We start from the raw sequence: 13,508 nt of genomic DNA on the forward strand, positions 1-13,508 counted from the left end.
GGGTCTGGCGCGCGGAGTGGTCATCTCCCTCCATTGGGCTTCCCTGACCGCATGTATCCAACGGGTGGAGGCGTCGATACCCAGTCCCTTCATCTCGCGGCGGGCGCGATAGCCACGGTAGGTGCGCTGAATGACGGTCGCCGCCTTGGCCCGGACACCGTCTTCGCTGGCGCCGGTACGGCGGCCGAAGCCAAACATATTGGTGAGCGCATTTTGAGGGTGCCGCTGGTTTTGCGACGCCGATGCGACCTCTGATCGGACGGTAGCGTCCAGGCTCTGTCGCTGAAGCTGGCGCTGGCGGCGTTTCAGCTCAGCCTCCCGCTCGGCCTGCACCTCGGCGATGTGGGCGATTTCATCCTTGGTTGGCACTACTAGGGAGTCCAAGTACTCTTGGTGGCTCTGGGAAGACCCTACCGAGGCGATCGAGCCCTGCGAGGTAGGCCGCTTTGCATTGGCCGGTCTTGCGTCTGAACCTCGGTGCTCAGTTGATGACGGCAGCGACAGCGGGGTAGCCATCGCCGGAGAGGTGACAGGCTGCTTGTCGGCTGCGTCCATCGCTCATCCGATCGAAGTCATTGGAGAGCAGTAAGACTATCGATATTCTCTTGAGAAACAGAACATGGGGTAATAAACTAAATTTGACTGCTAGTCATCTTAATGCACTGCCCTGATCGCAGCTCACATGAGTGCAGCACCACATAGTATGTGCGATTATGCGTGGGCCGAGAGGGGCTGTGACGAATGAGTGCATAAGCCTATCGGACTGGACGGCAGACACCACGCGGCCTGTTGTCCGGTGAGACGGATCCCAACCTTGGAGCCCACATTGGTCAGAAACCGAAAGCTGGATGGCGCCAACGTCTCGCTTCTTCCGCCGTCGGCTCTACTAGCCGCCTTGACTGAGGCTAGAGATGTTGTCCGGGATATATAATCCAGGAAGATGCACGTCTCCTCTTCCTTTCGATTCCCGTGCGTGCGATGCAATGAGACAGAACGGGATGTGTTGCCCCATCCCGAGCTTGATCCGCCAAGGCGCTAGCACTGTTAGTGCAAAGCTTAGTTTCAGATGACAAGGTAGTCGAGTCAGGGGACCGCCGAGGGTCAGTGGAGCTGTCGGTGGAGAACACGGTTGGAGGGTGTTTCGGTCCTCATTCATGATTCTTGCTTTCTCGAGGCCATGACACTTTCAACTCGAACAAGCGCTGCAGGCTGCTCCATGTTGAACATGCTCCGGCGCCAATTGAGATTTAACGTATAACGTGTTGAGTAAGCGGGTAGCTGGCCAGGCCGCTTTGGGAGCCCCAGCGAGTAGCTCATGTTCCGCCTCTTAGACACCTACCGCAATATGTTGAAGAAGATCGTACTGAGACAGATCTAGAGCAGCACTTGCCCTTTACGGTAATACCTTTCGAAAGCCCCAACAGCTCTTTCAAGTTCTCCGCCTGCGCTTTAGTCAGATCAGAGAGCTTATCAACAAGTCGAAGTTCGAGCTCTCTAGCTGAAACAGGCTCCTCTTCGGTACCTTCCAGGTTAGTAGCTACAGCATCAGAAACGCCACGTTCACTTAAGGTGATATCCTCGGTCAGCCCAGACTGCTCTTCAACGGTGGTTACAGCATCGGAGATGCTGTGCCACCTACATATTCTCGGGAACGCTCTGCTGGCCAGAGCTTGGTGCCGCTGAAGCGGCGCAGGCGCAGCGACCTGGCACATTCCTCCATGGCTGCACGGTTCCAGAGCAAAGTTTTCACGGGTTTCGAGGCCCCAAGGCTACGAGCTGCAACTCTGGCGTAGCGCTTCCATCGCTCAGATATGTGCAATTCCTATATAATTAGCTCCAACTCCTTATGCGCAGCGAATAAGCACTCACATCTTCGAATGGGAACGGATTCTGGACTGCATCACACGCTAGAACCGGTCTAGAGAAAGGTACCGGACGCCTCCCTTCCACAGATCGGTTGCGCTCTACTAACGCCTTGAGGCCGAGAAAACCTCAAATTGGGAGATCCGAAGTGAAACCCCGTTGGTAGTGATGGTGATGGATGAAGATGAAAACGGGAGTGAACTCTGTAAGTTACAGCAATCAGCGTTACAGGATACCTTAGCTCTACACAGCACTAGTACGGGTTTACAAACCCACATTTCATCAGCCTAAAAGTGCCCGTCACTTGAAGTGTCGGACGCCGGTGTGGTAAGGTACAATGCAATACAGGTACCGTACCTTACGACTTACGTATTAGGTATTGAGTAGTAGTATAGTTTTCGCTATCTGCATATCTCGCGGTACGTAATATTTATCGTGCTGAGCGCTTGGGTTTACCGTAAATGTAACTGTGCCTTGCATTACCAGTTAGCCTATGCAGTGAAATATTACACCTGAACAGATACCGTGAATTCCATCCAAAGCAGCTTCCAAGATAATGTTACTCTGTACATTTTGCTGCTTGCCTCAACAGTCAACTTGTATGTCACAATGTCCATGCAGTGACATGGTCAGAACGTCAACATACAACTAAGCATTGACTTAGCAGCCATGCAAGATATGATCTTGATATCTTTACCCAAAACGCAAACTGCTGGACGCAGGCATCCTCCAAAATGAAAACGCTCTTCAGCTCCCTCCTCCTCCTTACGCAAGCTCACCCATCTCTCACCTACAAACCCCTCTCCGACCATACCCTCAAGCATCTCATCTCCCCAAGCATCGACCCGACTACCTCCTCGACGTATCCGGACCCGGACTTCGACCCCGTCACCGGCGCGCTCCTGTCCCCCATCCTCGTCCCCCGGGTCCCCGGCACCCCCAACCACGCACGCGTGCAAGAGCACTTCATCTCTTTCATCCGCACCTACCTTGACCCATCCTGGACCGTCGAATGGCACAACACGACGGCCACCACGCCCGCGACCGGCGCGAGGGGGGTTCCGTTCCAGAACCTGATCCTGCGGCGCGATCCGCCGTGGATTCGGGCCAGGGGCGCGGAGGGCGAAGGAGAGGTGGCGCGGCTCACGCTGGCGGCGCACTACGATAGCCTGTACCAGCCGGAGGGTTTCATCGGGGCGGTGGACAGCGCGGTGCCGTGCGCGCTGCTTCTCTTCGTTGCGCGGGCGGTGGATCGGGCTTTGACGAGGCGGTGGGAGAGCATGGGCATGGATCATGATGCTGAGGAGGGATTGGAGGAGGAGAAAGGGGTGCAGATTCTGTTGCTGGACGGGGAGGAGGCGTGGGAGCGGTGGAGTGATGAGGATAGCTTGTATGGGTCGAGGTGAGCGTCCTTCTCTGGAGATTTTCGCCTCAGAAGGCAAAAGGGGAAGACGAAGTGGCGTGCTGGGGGGGCGGGTTGCTGATATACCGACGACAGAGCGTTGGCAGAAGCCTGGGAGAACACCAGATACGAAGCGGGGAGTAACTTTGCTACGCCGCTCGAGGCTATCAGCCTGTTTGTGTTGCTGGATCTGCTGGGAGCGCCAGAGCCCAACATTCCGTCGTACTTCCCGACAACTCACTGGGCATATCAGAACCTGGCACGGGCTGAGGAGAGATTGCGGAAGCTGGGCGTGCTGGAGACGAGACCGACGAAACCCTTCTTGGCGGAGGGCGAGAAGGAAACGGTGCACTTCTATCGGGGTTATGTGCAGGACGACCATGTCCCGTTCATGCAGAGGGGGGTTCACGTTCTACACATTATCCCCACACCATTTCCACCCGTGTGGCACACCATGGACGACGACGGGGCGCACCTCGATGTGCCCACCATCAGGGACTGGGCGAGGATCATGACTGCGTTTGTGGCTGAATGGATGGACCTGGAGGACTATATGCCGGTGGCAGTGGGGAAACCAGAGAGCAGATTTTATGAGAAGGAAGAGTTATAGTTAGACACCTGTGGGCTGTGGCTGATATGTCGGCCTGGAATCTGGATATCCTGTTTGTTGACATCAGACTATGCATCCCCTGTCGTCGAGCAGAGCTTTTGTCTTCTCAATCAGAATCTAGAACCCGTTAGGTAGATATAATCTTGAAGCTTGGATTAGTCATTAGAGGTAGGCTATGATCCCTTCCATGCCGTAATCGGAAAGCATATAGGTGATTTCCAAGATTTACGGCCCCACTATAGTGGATGTACAGTCGGACCCCTGAAAGTTCGTTAGCGTCTTACTTGAAGACCAGGGTTAGCCCCAAACTCTCAATCTCAACCTTAAAACGGTCAATTTTTCTCCGAAAAAAGCGTACCCAAGGACTCAGCCTTTTAGATTATTACAAGACGCTCTGTTTCTTTGCGTTGAATCAGCTCTTTTCGTGGTTTAAGAGTGTTCTTTCGGGGCTGAGAAGAAGACCCCTGTCGTAGGTTCCGCGCTAATAATCTTTCACGGGTCGTCCTGTAAGTGACCTGATTTTGGAGTGTACTGTACTAGTATTATACAGTTTATGTAGGGCCCTAGATACGGCAGCTCGTATTGTACAAGTACATATAAATACGCAGTGGGGCTATGCTTGGGATGACGACAACGTTACGCATGTAATTTACTCATGTATCCCTGGATCGTTTCCCGAAACCTTGCCCAAACCGTTCGTTGTTCGTTGTGAAAAACAACTACATAGTATCAGTAGTTCTACGATATCAACTGAGCTTCACCATTGCGAAGAGCATTGTGCGACGTACATATTTGACGTGCGGCTTTATATACTTGCGGCAATAAGCCTGCATCTGCGAACCTTGACAACCCGAGACAAGTTGCGCTCCGTATCCGACCTCAGAAACTCAGACTCGCCACTATCGCAACAGTCGTAAGCCGCTGCGCACGACTTCTGGAAGATATCCCAGGCCCCGGGGAGCTTCATGAGGGAAACCCATACCTCGGACGGCCTGAATGGCGTTAGAAAACGAGCAAGTACAGCACCTAGAGCATCTGGCGCAACACGGGCAGCAAAGCCCTGAGAGCCCACGCAACCTGGACAATGGCAGCGAGGTCTCGGTGCAAGATTCCGATGATGCTCTAAGACACGAGATAGCAGCACCATCCACTACTCCTTCCTACGAGACCGTACCCGGACCGCGACCCCTCTTGTCCACCAGCGACGACAATGCCTCCGAGACGTCGAACTCCTCCGACGCTTCCTCGGAAGAGGCAGCGTCCCCGAGCGTCTCAGTCCCGCCCTACTGGTCGCACACGAGCACCCAACCGCAAAGCCAACTACATCCCCACGGTCCGCGGCACACACGGGCCGTTTCCAACGCCTCGGCTGAGTCGGTGCTGCCACCAGGCGCCATTACCCTACAAGACAACGAGCGCGATGACGACGACGTTGCGTACGCTGGCAGGCGCAGCAATAGCAGTGAAATATACGGGCGGGACCGCAACCGGGCGTGCTGGGCGCGCAGCGTTCAGGTGACGGATTTCGTGATGGTCAACGGCAGCACGACGAATATCGGGGCGTTTATAGTGTGGAATATCAAGGTTGAGACATTGAATGTGTGTATGCGCCCGACCCACGCGCAGAGAAAGCGCGACGCCAAAGAACGCATGATACTAACTGCGGTGCCCAAGGGTTCTCGCATGAATATCCGCAAGCGCTACTCCGAGTTCGACGACCTCCGCAAGCGGCTCATCCTGACCTTCCCCAACTTCGAGGCGGCTGTGCCGGCGCTGCCGCCCAAGAGCGTCTTAAAGCGCTTCCATCCCCGATTCCTCGAGAAGAGACGGGCCGGCCTACAGTATTTTCTCAAGTACGCAACTTGTACCAGCGGAAGTCCCAAGCATCTTGCTAACCCAACGAAGCTGTATTCTCCTCAACCCCGAGTTTTCAGGCTCGCCTGTCCTGAAGGAATTTCTCTTTTCATGAAATGCAGTTGCATGACATCTCACATGCTCATAACGCAGTAACGAAGATGCGATCTCTCGAGTAATGATAATGATGGCTGGTGGAGGCGGTAGAGACGGCGGCAACAGCGAGGAGCAGCTCCGGGTGCAAGAGACTCATCCTTGTATATAGGAGTCAATCGCACGCCGGAGGACCCCTTTGGGTCGAACGGAGCTAGACGGCTACGGACTTCACTTAGGGGAGGATGTGCTTCGCTCAGCTTGTGAATTACCTTAGGCTTCATGTACTGATTCGCCTACTACTGGCTCGAGCGCACGACTGCCCTTTGGCCGCGGACGCGTTATGATCATTCTGCTACTTGCCCGCCTAAGGTGCCTAGTCGCGGGCTTGAAATTGAACTGGTGCCCTCGCATGTTTACCCCGATCAGTCTCCAGCCTAAGTAGTGTTCCTGCAGATTGGGGACGGGAATGCGATATTAGAACGGAGGTTGTGGCGAGGCTAATGACGTGAACTGCTGGTATAACTAGGTACATAAAGATAATTACTACGTACTACTACTTTATCGTCGTCTCCGTCTAAGGTCTCTATCTATATTATCCAGACAAGCGATGACATATCTGGGAGGTCAGAAACAGCAAAGCCGAGGCTCTTCACAGGAAGGGTCGTAATGCCATCAACGTAAAATGACAGCCCGAAATGCATAACGCCATGCCCACGATGTAAATCCCAATGCCAATGAACCCAATCCTGCAGCCCCGGTCTCCAAGTGACTCTAGGCGCCGAACAATTAGGCCAATGCCCACTTCCCTCCACCCTCTATAGCTTCGTTGCCGTGCCACAACAACCCCGTTTTTTTTATTACGATCCCGTCCATTCGCCGCCTATTCCACCTTCCGCCCATTTGCTTCCCCGAGCGTCACCATCTTCGCCATCATCGTATTCTCCCTCTGCTTTTCGGCCGGGATGGTCAAGCAGTTGATCCCCAGATAGCGACAGATGCTCGTCGTGACCAGATAGGCCCACCTGAAGTAGGCAACCGCCGCGAAGGCAAGGTATGCTAGCAGGTAAGCGTACTCCATCTGTGGCGTGACCGCGGGCAGCCCGAAGCGCGGTAGATTCCCCAACACGGCGCCGCCTACGAGCGGCCAGAGCATAACGGTCCAGTAGGGAAACGGCTGGCGCGTGAGGTGCGCGAGAATCATCTTCGTCGTCATGCGCCCAAACACGAAGCTCATGATGACGCAGAACAGCACGAGGTGGTTCTCTGCGCAGACAGTCGAGTAGGGAGAGTACAGCCAGGCGCCGATCGACAGCGTGTACACGGCCATCGGGGTCCACTCGAGGAAGACGGGGGCGACGGGGAGGCCCCTGGCGCGCCGCGCCTTCACCACATTTCGGATGCAGAAGGGCACGTGGGTGAAGAGCAGCGAGACCACGATGACAGTGACCCACAGGTCGCGGATCGAGAGGTCGGCGAGGCAGTCGTCGGTGAGACCGAGCGCCGTGCCGATCATGGCCATGCGCCCCGGCCCGAGCAGCTTGACGAGCGGTTCCGTCCAGATAGCCGGCCCGTAGTAGCCCGATATGATCATGAAGGCGCACGCGAGGAGCAGACCTTCGGTCGGGCCGTTGATGACGCCCAGGTAGAGGGTGTGGGTATGGTAGGTCTCCCACGTGGAGAAGAACATGGGCAGACAGGGGCAGAGGGCGGTGAAGACACCCGACTTGGACGTGCCCAGCCCCATGGCGGCCGTTTCGAGCAGGCTGGCGAGCGTGCAGTTCAGACTGTCGATGCCGTGGTCGAACAGCTCGCCGAGGCCGCTGGACGTGCCGGTGCGGCGGGCCTGCTTACCGTCGACATTGTCGAAGGTCTGGTACATGAACAGGCCAAAGGCGAAGCTGTAATAGACCCATGGTGGCGCCTACAGCAGGTCAGCGCGGACGGCAGGTGAGCGGTATGCCGGCAGAGCCTTACTGGTCCTTCAAGATCCGGCATCATCACCACCAACAGGCCGACGTTGAAGATGATGCACATAAACCCTAGAAGCGTCACCATGTTTGGCGCCAGCCATAGCGGTAACAGCTCGACGAAGGCATTCCACTGTGGTGTGATCTCAGCTGAGCTCTACGCGGCAACGGGGCGGGGGAGGAGGGCAGTGCTTACATATGGCCTCAGAATGTAGTGTGATATCGGCGACTTGTCGACGGCCGAATACTTGTATGACTTCAGGTGGCTGAGTGCCTCCTCGGATACGCACTCGGCGGCTGCTTGCTCTGTTGCGGAATGGTTAGCATAAGGTAGGTCCAACGCCATGGCAGCCAAAAGGTAGTGGGCGGGCGGCGGAGCCTCTGCGTACTGCTGTTGTTGGAAGCCATAGTGGCGTAGGCTGTCGGACGGAGGCGACAAATGCCGCCTCGATATCTCGCCGTCTAAGGATCTGATGGGTCTCAGGAGACTTTGCGATGGATTTTGTGGGTCTAGGAAAGCCAAGCGGAAGCTAAAAGTTGACAGTCGCCAACGCGATTTTCCTCAGTGAACGAAGGTTGCACAGTTCGTAGGTTTGAAAGTGGAAGCTCTGCAGATCTAGCATTGCAAGCGTAGCTATACGTCGGGCATACGTAACCCGGATGGCCTGTCTCCGTCTTTTCGACTTTGCCCCGGTTCAAGTTTGTTGAGAGCCTGAGCACCAACAATTAAGCTTCGCCGGGAGGTCCACACCCCGCTCAATCACTCCAATGATCTTGACCTTTGGATCTGACACGTGAAAACGCCCTTTGTGGGTGTGGCCTCTGATTTGTCCCTCGCGTTATTTCATCTCATCTTCCCCAGGGCCATGGGCTTGGCTTGACGTAGCGCGTTCGTAAGGGTGGAAGCAATGGTTCCCGAGGCACAACACATAGTACAAAGTACCTACCTACCGTAGTGTAAGATAAGGTACCTAAGATAATAAACGAGGCAACAAGTCAGGGCCGTGAAACGGCGGCTCGAACACTTTTCTCAATTGTCATTCTATAAACGATAAACCCAGGTGAGCAGGTGATCTCAGACGAGGCTAAGATGCAAAAAAATCCCGTTTCTGTGGACCCAAGACCGAGTTCGCCAAACAGATACTTAGACATTAACGATACCGAAGGATTAAAGCTGTCCCGCTCATTGCAAGCTACACCCCAGTCGCACCCACGACGTGTTTCTTCAGCTTCTTGAAAGTTGAGACTAGACCCCCAGTCTTGTCTGAAGCCCCGTGACCCGCTCCTCAAAGCAGCATAGCGAACCCAGCGAACAGGCTACCCGCTACAACCGCGAGACCGTACGAGCTGCCGAACCGCAGCGCGCCGGCGGCATTGTTGTTCCCAATATTCGAGCCATCAGCCGCACCATCGAAGACCTGGTTGGTAGGGGTACCGGTGGCCGACGACGTCGCTGTCGTCGAGGTTGCGGTCGTGTTGGCGCGCGGCGGGTTCTGGGCGCCGCAGGGATGCTTCTCACGGCAGTCCGAGGCGCACCCGTTGTTGCTGCCGCAGTCCTTGACGCATTGGTTGCCCCACTCTGTGCACACGTAGTACGGGAGCGTCAGAGTGTACTGGGAGATGTTGGGCTGCTTGCCGTCGCTGCACACGCAGCCGTATGTCAGGGTTTCCTGGCAAAAAAGGAGGTGTTAGCGAGGGGCGAATATATTCTCATCTGCCGGCGAACGGGAGGCTCATCATACGGGATCGCATGTGTTCACTTCCGGCTGGCCCGTGCTGGTCTGGAGGCAGATGGTCGGGCAGCTGCTCCGCTGGTCGTTACACCACGCCTCTGTGTTGTTGTGTTAGTCTTTGCTCCAGTGTGGTACGGGAACAACGAGCCTACTTCTGCTGGACATGGGAACGCTCTCGGGATCAATGTAGTAGTCCGCCGAGACGGCGACAGCGCTGGTAAGCGCCAGGAGCGTCAAGCGGAACGAGACCATTGCGAATGATGCTGGAGCGCTAGTATAGGGTTCGATGTTGTTGTGGTTGCGAACGTAAATATTATGGAGATGAGATGGCAGCAAACTAAGCGATATGTGAGTGACTTGAGTGCCAATGCTTAACAACGGGCATCGGCATGATGCTTGCCGCAGAGACGGGCCTGCATTCCAGCGGGAGCACAACCGTGTCGACTTACATTTGTGGGCGGATCCGGGTGATCGGGCTTCGGAAAAAGGGGGAGATTAGGTAGCAGATTAGGTAGGAGAACTAGATTATTACAGCAAAACAGACGAGACAAACGAAGGTGAGAACGAGATTTAAATCCCCAGTCAACGAACCCTGCCTCAAGCGAGTGGGAGCACGGTGCCGTTGTGGAATCGAATATTGCAAGGACGGCAGCGGAGGAAAAACGCGGACTGGCATGATAAAAGGCCCTGACTCCAGTTCGACCCAGTCCCCTTGGCGGGACGCTATGGCAGCTCCCGATGCCAGAAACGGCATGCATTGGTCACTTGGCTGCTTTCATCTCCAGAACACCGCCATGATAGGCTGGAGCTGAAAATCCCTGTCCTCCTCGCCGTGTCCACCCCCACCGCCGCAAGGATCCGCGGCCCAAGCTCTCCGCGATGCTGTGCTGCATGCAAACTGCAACTCGGATGTTTAGGAGGCTGGATGTGGAGCGGCGTTTGCGGCACGGCTTGTCATTCGTCTCGGACAATGGCCAGAATAACAACCCGATTGCATATCAACAAGCTCTGTTGGCACCATCAGACAAACGTGAACAACCGTTGACATTCAAGAAGTGCCCTTAGCACAGCAAGCTCCACCATCACGGACTAAGAGCCCGACCGCTCATCCCGAAAGTGGAGGGAGATCCGATCCGGACATACAGGTAGACGAGAAGTTACCAGTGTGTGTGCCGAAGATTTCTGCCTACTGTGGTATGCGGCGGAATCTGCGCCTCATGGAAAGCAGGAGACGACAACCCCGCCTGTGTTGCCAGATAGTGGTGAATGTGCCCCGTATGGGACACCTCTTCGCATACCTGGTGAGGCAAGGTAAGCCGAGGGATGCCATCTGATACACGGGGGCTGGCATCCCTGGCCGATGAACACCTGCCTAAGGTAGTTTATCCTGTGCCATCATAACACCGTTGCCACAGCGTCTGCGGTGGAATGAGACGGTGGCCGCATCGAGGAATGATAGCTGCAGTTGACGCACTTCCGGTCTGCATGTTTCGATGGTTATCTTTGATACTCTGCTGACTGGCCGAGTGTTGCATCGAGACTTGCATACGAGAAGCCCCGCCGTCCGAAGCTCATGTTCAGGTTCTAGATGGAATCAGACCGCTCCAACCCAGCTCGTATTCCTTTACTATTGCTTCGCCACATGCCGCGTCCTCCGGCCGATACTATTGCATACTCTAGTACCTATGCCGATGAGATCGGGCTGTCATCAAGCGAGGAGTTAGTTCTGGCGACGGGCGATGCCGCCTGTCCGTGGGGCTGATCGCCATGGACGTCGGCCCCCGCTCTGAATGGCGGGGAAGTTCTTGTCGTTCGGACCGGTCCAAAGCAACTGGAAGCTTCCTGGTCATACTGCAGTAGTACTGCTTTGGGGTGAGCGTGCCGAGCCTGCCATGGTGAGCTCAGGTGAGGTACTATGTTCATGTACGTCTACTAAGAAGCAAAACAGGCGTAGCCGTGGAGTAGACGCTCAAACGTTGATTCCGGAGACTAGGTATTTCCGTGCAGACGTTTCCGGGGTAAATCATCAGCCCGAGCATATTGCGGCGGTTGATTTGAAGAGCTTCCTCGATCCCGCCATCAAGACGCACGGTGTATTTGGAGCTCCATCGTAGGACTGCGACGCCTGACTGCGACGCCTGACTTCGACGCCTCGTTTCCGGCTTTTCGTCGCCGCGTTAGTTAATGTAATATTACCTTACGGGTCAGAGGTGATCCTTGATATTAGTAATAGGTACCTTAGCTAAGATGCATGTATTGTAGTGTACCACTTTTAGTAGAGGTACTTGTACATACTATTCATAACGTTGACGTTCTGATCAAAATGTGGGGGAGTCTCTTTCGGTCTGCGCTCACCATTTGTAACCTTGAAGTGGGGCCATCCTCAGGTGGTCGTAGCTTCTTGGCAACGTCAGCTGGAGCTAAACAAATGTCGGAACAAGTGTCCAGAGCTTCGGAAGCAACCGTCAGCCTTAGGTTGTCCGCCCACCAGCTGCTCTCACCACGGGCAGGCAAATATTTCCACGACAACGACCCAAGATGCGGCTCACGCAGTCAATCATCCCGTCGCTTTTGCTGCTTGCTGCAGGAGTTGCCCAGGCCGCTTCAGCTTGGGGATTTGACGACGGCAACCTCTCAATTGTCGCGAAGAAGTCCGGCGAGACGATCAAGGAGAAGTACGCAACCATACCAGGGGCGAGGAGTCGGACATCCTGATAAATGTTAACCCCATCTCGCTACATCCAGGCTCAACCACAAGGCTCCTCTCCAGAAACCCGTCTCGCTTGGAAGCTCCGACACGCTGAAGCTAAGCTTGACGGCCAAAGACAATGGCAAAGGAAGACGGCCACACCAGGCGTTTTTGGTCCTGCAAGAGTCAGAGTCAGGGCTTGAAGCACCCTTTCCCCTCACGGTAAAAGAGAACGGGAAGGCGGCGGCTCAGATTGTAAGGGGCTCGTTGGCCGTCCCTTAGGCGCAAGGTTGCTGACCAGTGTACAACAGTCCCACAAAGATATCCCCGTCCAGTTACTCGTTGCTAAAAAGCCGCTTAAGGCCTCGGTTGTTCTCGCCTCCTTTGGCTCGGCCCAAGGCCTCAATGCGCCGGTCTTCGAGGTCAAGATCGAGACAGACCCGACCGTTCCGGCCCCCGCCTACGAGAAGCCCCTGCGCTACGGCAAGAAGCCTGAGATCCATCACATCTTCCGCCCCGACCCCAAGAGCCCGCCTAAGATTGTCTCGCTCATCTTCACGCTGGCCGTGATAGTCACCCTGCCCGCGCTCCTTGTCGGCGTAAGTTTCATTCGGAGGCTTTATTCTCGAGCCATGCTGACATCCCGCCAACAGTGGGCCATCCTCAGCGGCAACCTCACCCACCTATCCAAGGCTATGGGTACCGCGCCCCTGTCGCACGCCACCTTCTTTGGGTCGATCTTGGCTCTGGAATTCGTTTTCTTCATGTACTACACCAGCTGGAATCTATTCCAAACATTGCCGGTCATTGCGGCAGTCGCTGCTGTCACAGTACTCAGCGGGACCAAGGCGTTGGGAGAAGTGCAGAACAGGAGGCTTGCAGGAGAGCGCTGACGGGAAGGGCACCTGGTTGATGGGAAAATGCATCGGAGAATATGCTGAGCACGTCTTGATTCGTAGCTCTCGAAGCAATGATGCTTTGTATTCGCATACCGGTCGAGGTCGGCTATGACGTGTAAGGTGGTCTACACAAAAAGGGAACATTCGGGTCACGCAGAACATCAGCATCAGTTTTGGTATGGTAGCTACTAGTAGTAAAGTGCGCATCGGAGCCAGCATGCGAAGGTATGGCCCGGCGCTCTACTGTTGGCCGGCTACGCATAGCAAAGCTTGATACGGGATCTACCTGCCCGGCCTATAAATGTGCCTCCGCTGCACAGTACCTCACCTCTTGTCTCGTCGGGCAGCAAGGTGTGAATGCTTCGCATACCTGCAGCTGCTGTAGGTGGTGATGA

The 13,508-nt window shown here is 55.3% G+C and overlaps 5 protein-coding genes across 5 annotated transcripts; 3 read left to right on the forward strand and 2 right to left on the reverse strand.

Annotated features, from left to right (window-relative positions):
- The first annotated feature begins 2,361 nt into the window (after positions 1-2,361).
- On the forward strand, positions 2,362-4,042 carry B0T15DRAFT_515869 (peptidase family M28-domain-containing protein). The gene is made up of 2 exons (XM_062868226.1): positions 2,362-3,265; positions 3,362-4,042. The coding sequence occupies exons 1-2, from the start codon at positions 2,598-2,600 to the stop codon at positions 3,873-3,875; spliced, it is 1,182 nt and encodes a 393-aa protein (XP_062725361.1). The 5' UTR covers positions 2,362-2,597; the 3' UTR covers positions 3,876-4,042.
- An 829-nt stretch (positions 4,043-4,871) lies between these two features.
- On the forward strand, positions 4,872-5,844 carry B0T15DRAFT_488301 (Phox domain-containing protein; the record flags this gene model as incomplete). Its single annotated transcript, XM_062866494.1, has 2 exons — positions 4,872-5,728; positions 5,781-5,844. 2 exons carry the CDS (start codon positions 4,872-4,874, stop codon positions 5,842-5,844), a joined length of 921 nt encoding a protein of 306 aa, XP_062725362.1.
- Positions 5,845-6,531: 687 nt separating this feature from the next.
- B0T15DRAFT_7089 (CDP-alcohol phosphatidyltransferase-domain-containing protein) lies at positions 6,532-8,545 on the reverse strand. The gene is made up of 3 exons (XM_062871230.1): positions 7,989-8,545; positions 7,800-7,925; positions 6,532-7,746 (listed from the first exon to the last, which is right to left on the reverse strand). The coding sequence occupies exons 1-3, from the start codon at positions 8,136-8,138 to the stop codon at positions 6,706-6,708; spliced, it is 1,317 nt and encodes a 438-aa protein (XP_062725363.1). The 5' UTR covers positions 8,139-8,545; the 3' UTR covers positions 6,532-6,705.
- Positions 8,546-8,781: 236 nt separating this feature from the next.
- B0T15DRAFT_515874 (uncharacterized protein) lies at positions 8,782-10,180 on the reverse strand. Its single transcript, XM_062868227.1, has 4 exons — positions 9,975-10,180; positions 9,678-9,862; positions 9,535-9,623; positions 8,782-9,462 (listed from the first exon to the last, which is right to left on the reverse strand). The coding sequence occupies exons 2-4, from the start codon at positions 9,775-9,777 to the stop codon at positions 9,079-9,081; spliced, it is 573 nt and encodes a 190-aa protein (XP_062725364.1). The 5' UTR covers positions 9,778-9,862; positions 9,975-10,180; the 3' UTR covers positions 8,782-9,078.
- Positions 10,181-11,851: 1,671 nt separating this feature from the next.
- B0T15DRAFT_7140 (Dolichyl-diphosphooligosaccharide--protein glycosyltransferase subunit Swp1) lies at positions 11,852-13,258 on the forward strand. Its single transcript, XM_062871238.1, has 4 exons — positions 11,852-12,200; positions 12,271-12,469; positions 12,526-12,813; positions 12,868-13,258. Exons 1-4 carry the CDS (start codon positions 12,064-12,066, stop codon positions 13,105-13,107), a joined length of 864 nt encoding a protein of 287 aa, XP_062725365.1. The 5' UTR covers positions 11,852-12,063; the 3' UTR covers positions 13,108-13,258.
- Positions 13,259-13,508: the final 250 nt, after the last annotated feature.

Source organism: Chaetomium strumarium (assembly GCF_033439665.1).
Source record: "Chaetomium strumarium strain CBS 333.67 chromosome Unknown B0T15scaffold_1, whole genome shotgun sequence".
NCBI lineage: Eukaryota > Fungi > Ascomycota > Sordariomycetes > Sordariales > Chaetomiaceae > Chaetomium > Chaetomium strumarium.

Coding starts and splice junctions, on each gene's coding strand:
- B0T15DRAFT_515869 (XM_062868226.1), top strand. CDS start 2,598: ATGAAAACGCTCTTCAGCTCCCTCCTCCTCCTTACGCAAGCTCACCCA. Junction 3,266..3,361: donor GATAGCTTGTATGGGTCGAG/GTGAGCGTCCTT, acceptor TACCGACGACAG/AGCGTTGGCAGAAGCCTGGG.
- B0T15DRAFT_7089 (XM_062871230.1), bottom strand. CDS start 8,138: ATGGCGTTGGACCTACCTTATGCTAACCATTCCGCAACAGAGCAAGCA. Junction 7,926..7,988: donor ACTACATTCTGAGGCCATAT/GTAAGCACTGCC, acceptor ATCACACCACAG/TGGAATGCCTTCGTCGAGCT. Junction 7,747..7,799: donor TGCCGGATCTTGAAGGACCA/GTAAGGCTCTGC, acceptor GACCTGCTGTAG/GCGCCACCATGGGTCTATTA.
- B0T15DRAFT_515874 (XM_062868227.1), bottom strand. CDS start 9,777: ATGGTCTCGTTCCGCTTGACGCTCCTGGCGCTTACCAGCGCTGTCGCC. Junction 9,624..9,677: donor CGTTCCCATGTCCAGCAGAA/GTAGGCTCGTTG, acceptor ACAACAACACAG/AGGCGTGGTGTAACGACCAG. Junction 9,463..9,534: donor AAGTGAACACATGCGATCCC/GTATGATGAGCC, acceptor CTTTTTTGCCAG/GAAACCCTGACATACGGCTG.
- B0T15DRAFT_7140 (XM_062871238.1), top strand. CDS start 12,064: ATGCGGCTCACGCAGTCAATCATCCCGTCGCTTTTGCTGCTTGCTGCA. Junction 12,201..12,270: donor GGCGAGACGATCAAGGAGAA/GTACGCAACCAT, acceptor CGCTACATCCAG/GCTCAACCACAAGGCTCCTC. Junction 12,470..12,525: donor GGAAGGCGGCGGCTCAGATT/GTAAGGGGCTCG, acceptor AGTGTACAACAG/TCCCACAAAGATATCCCCGT.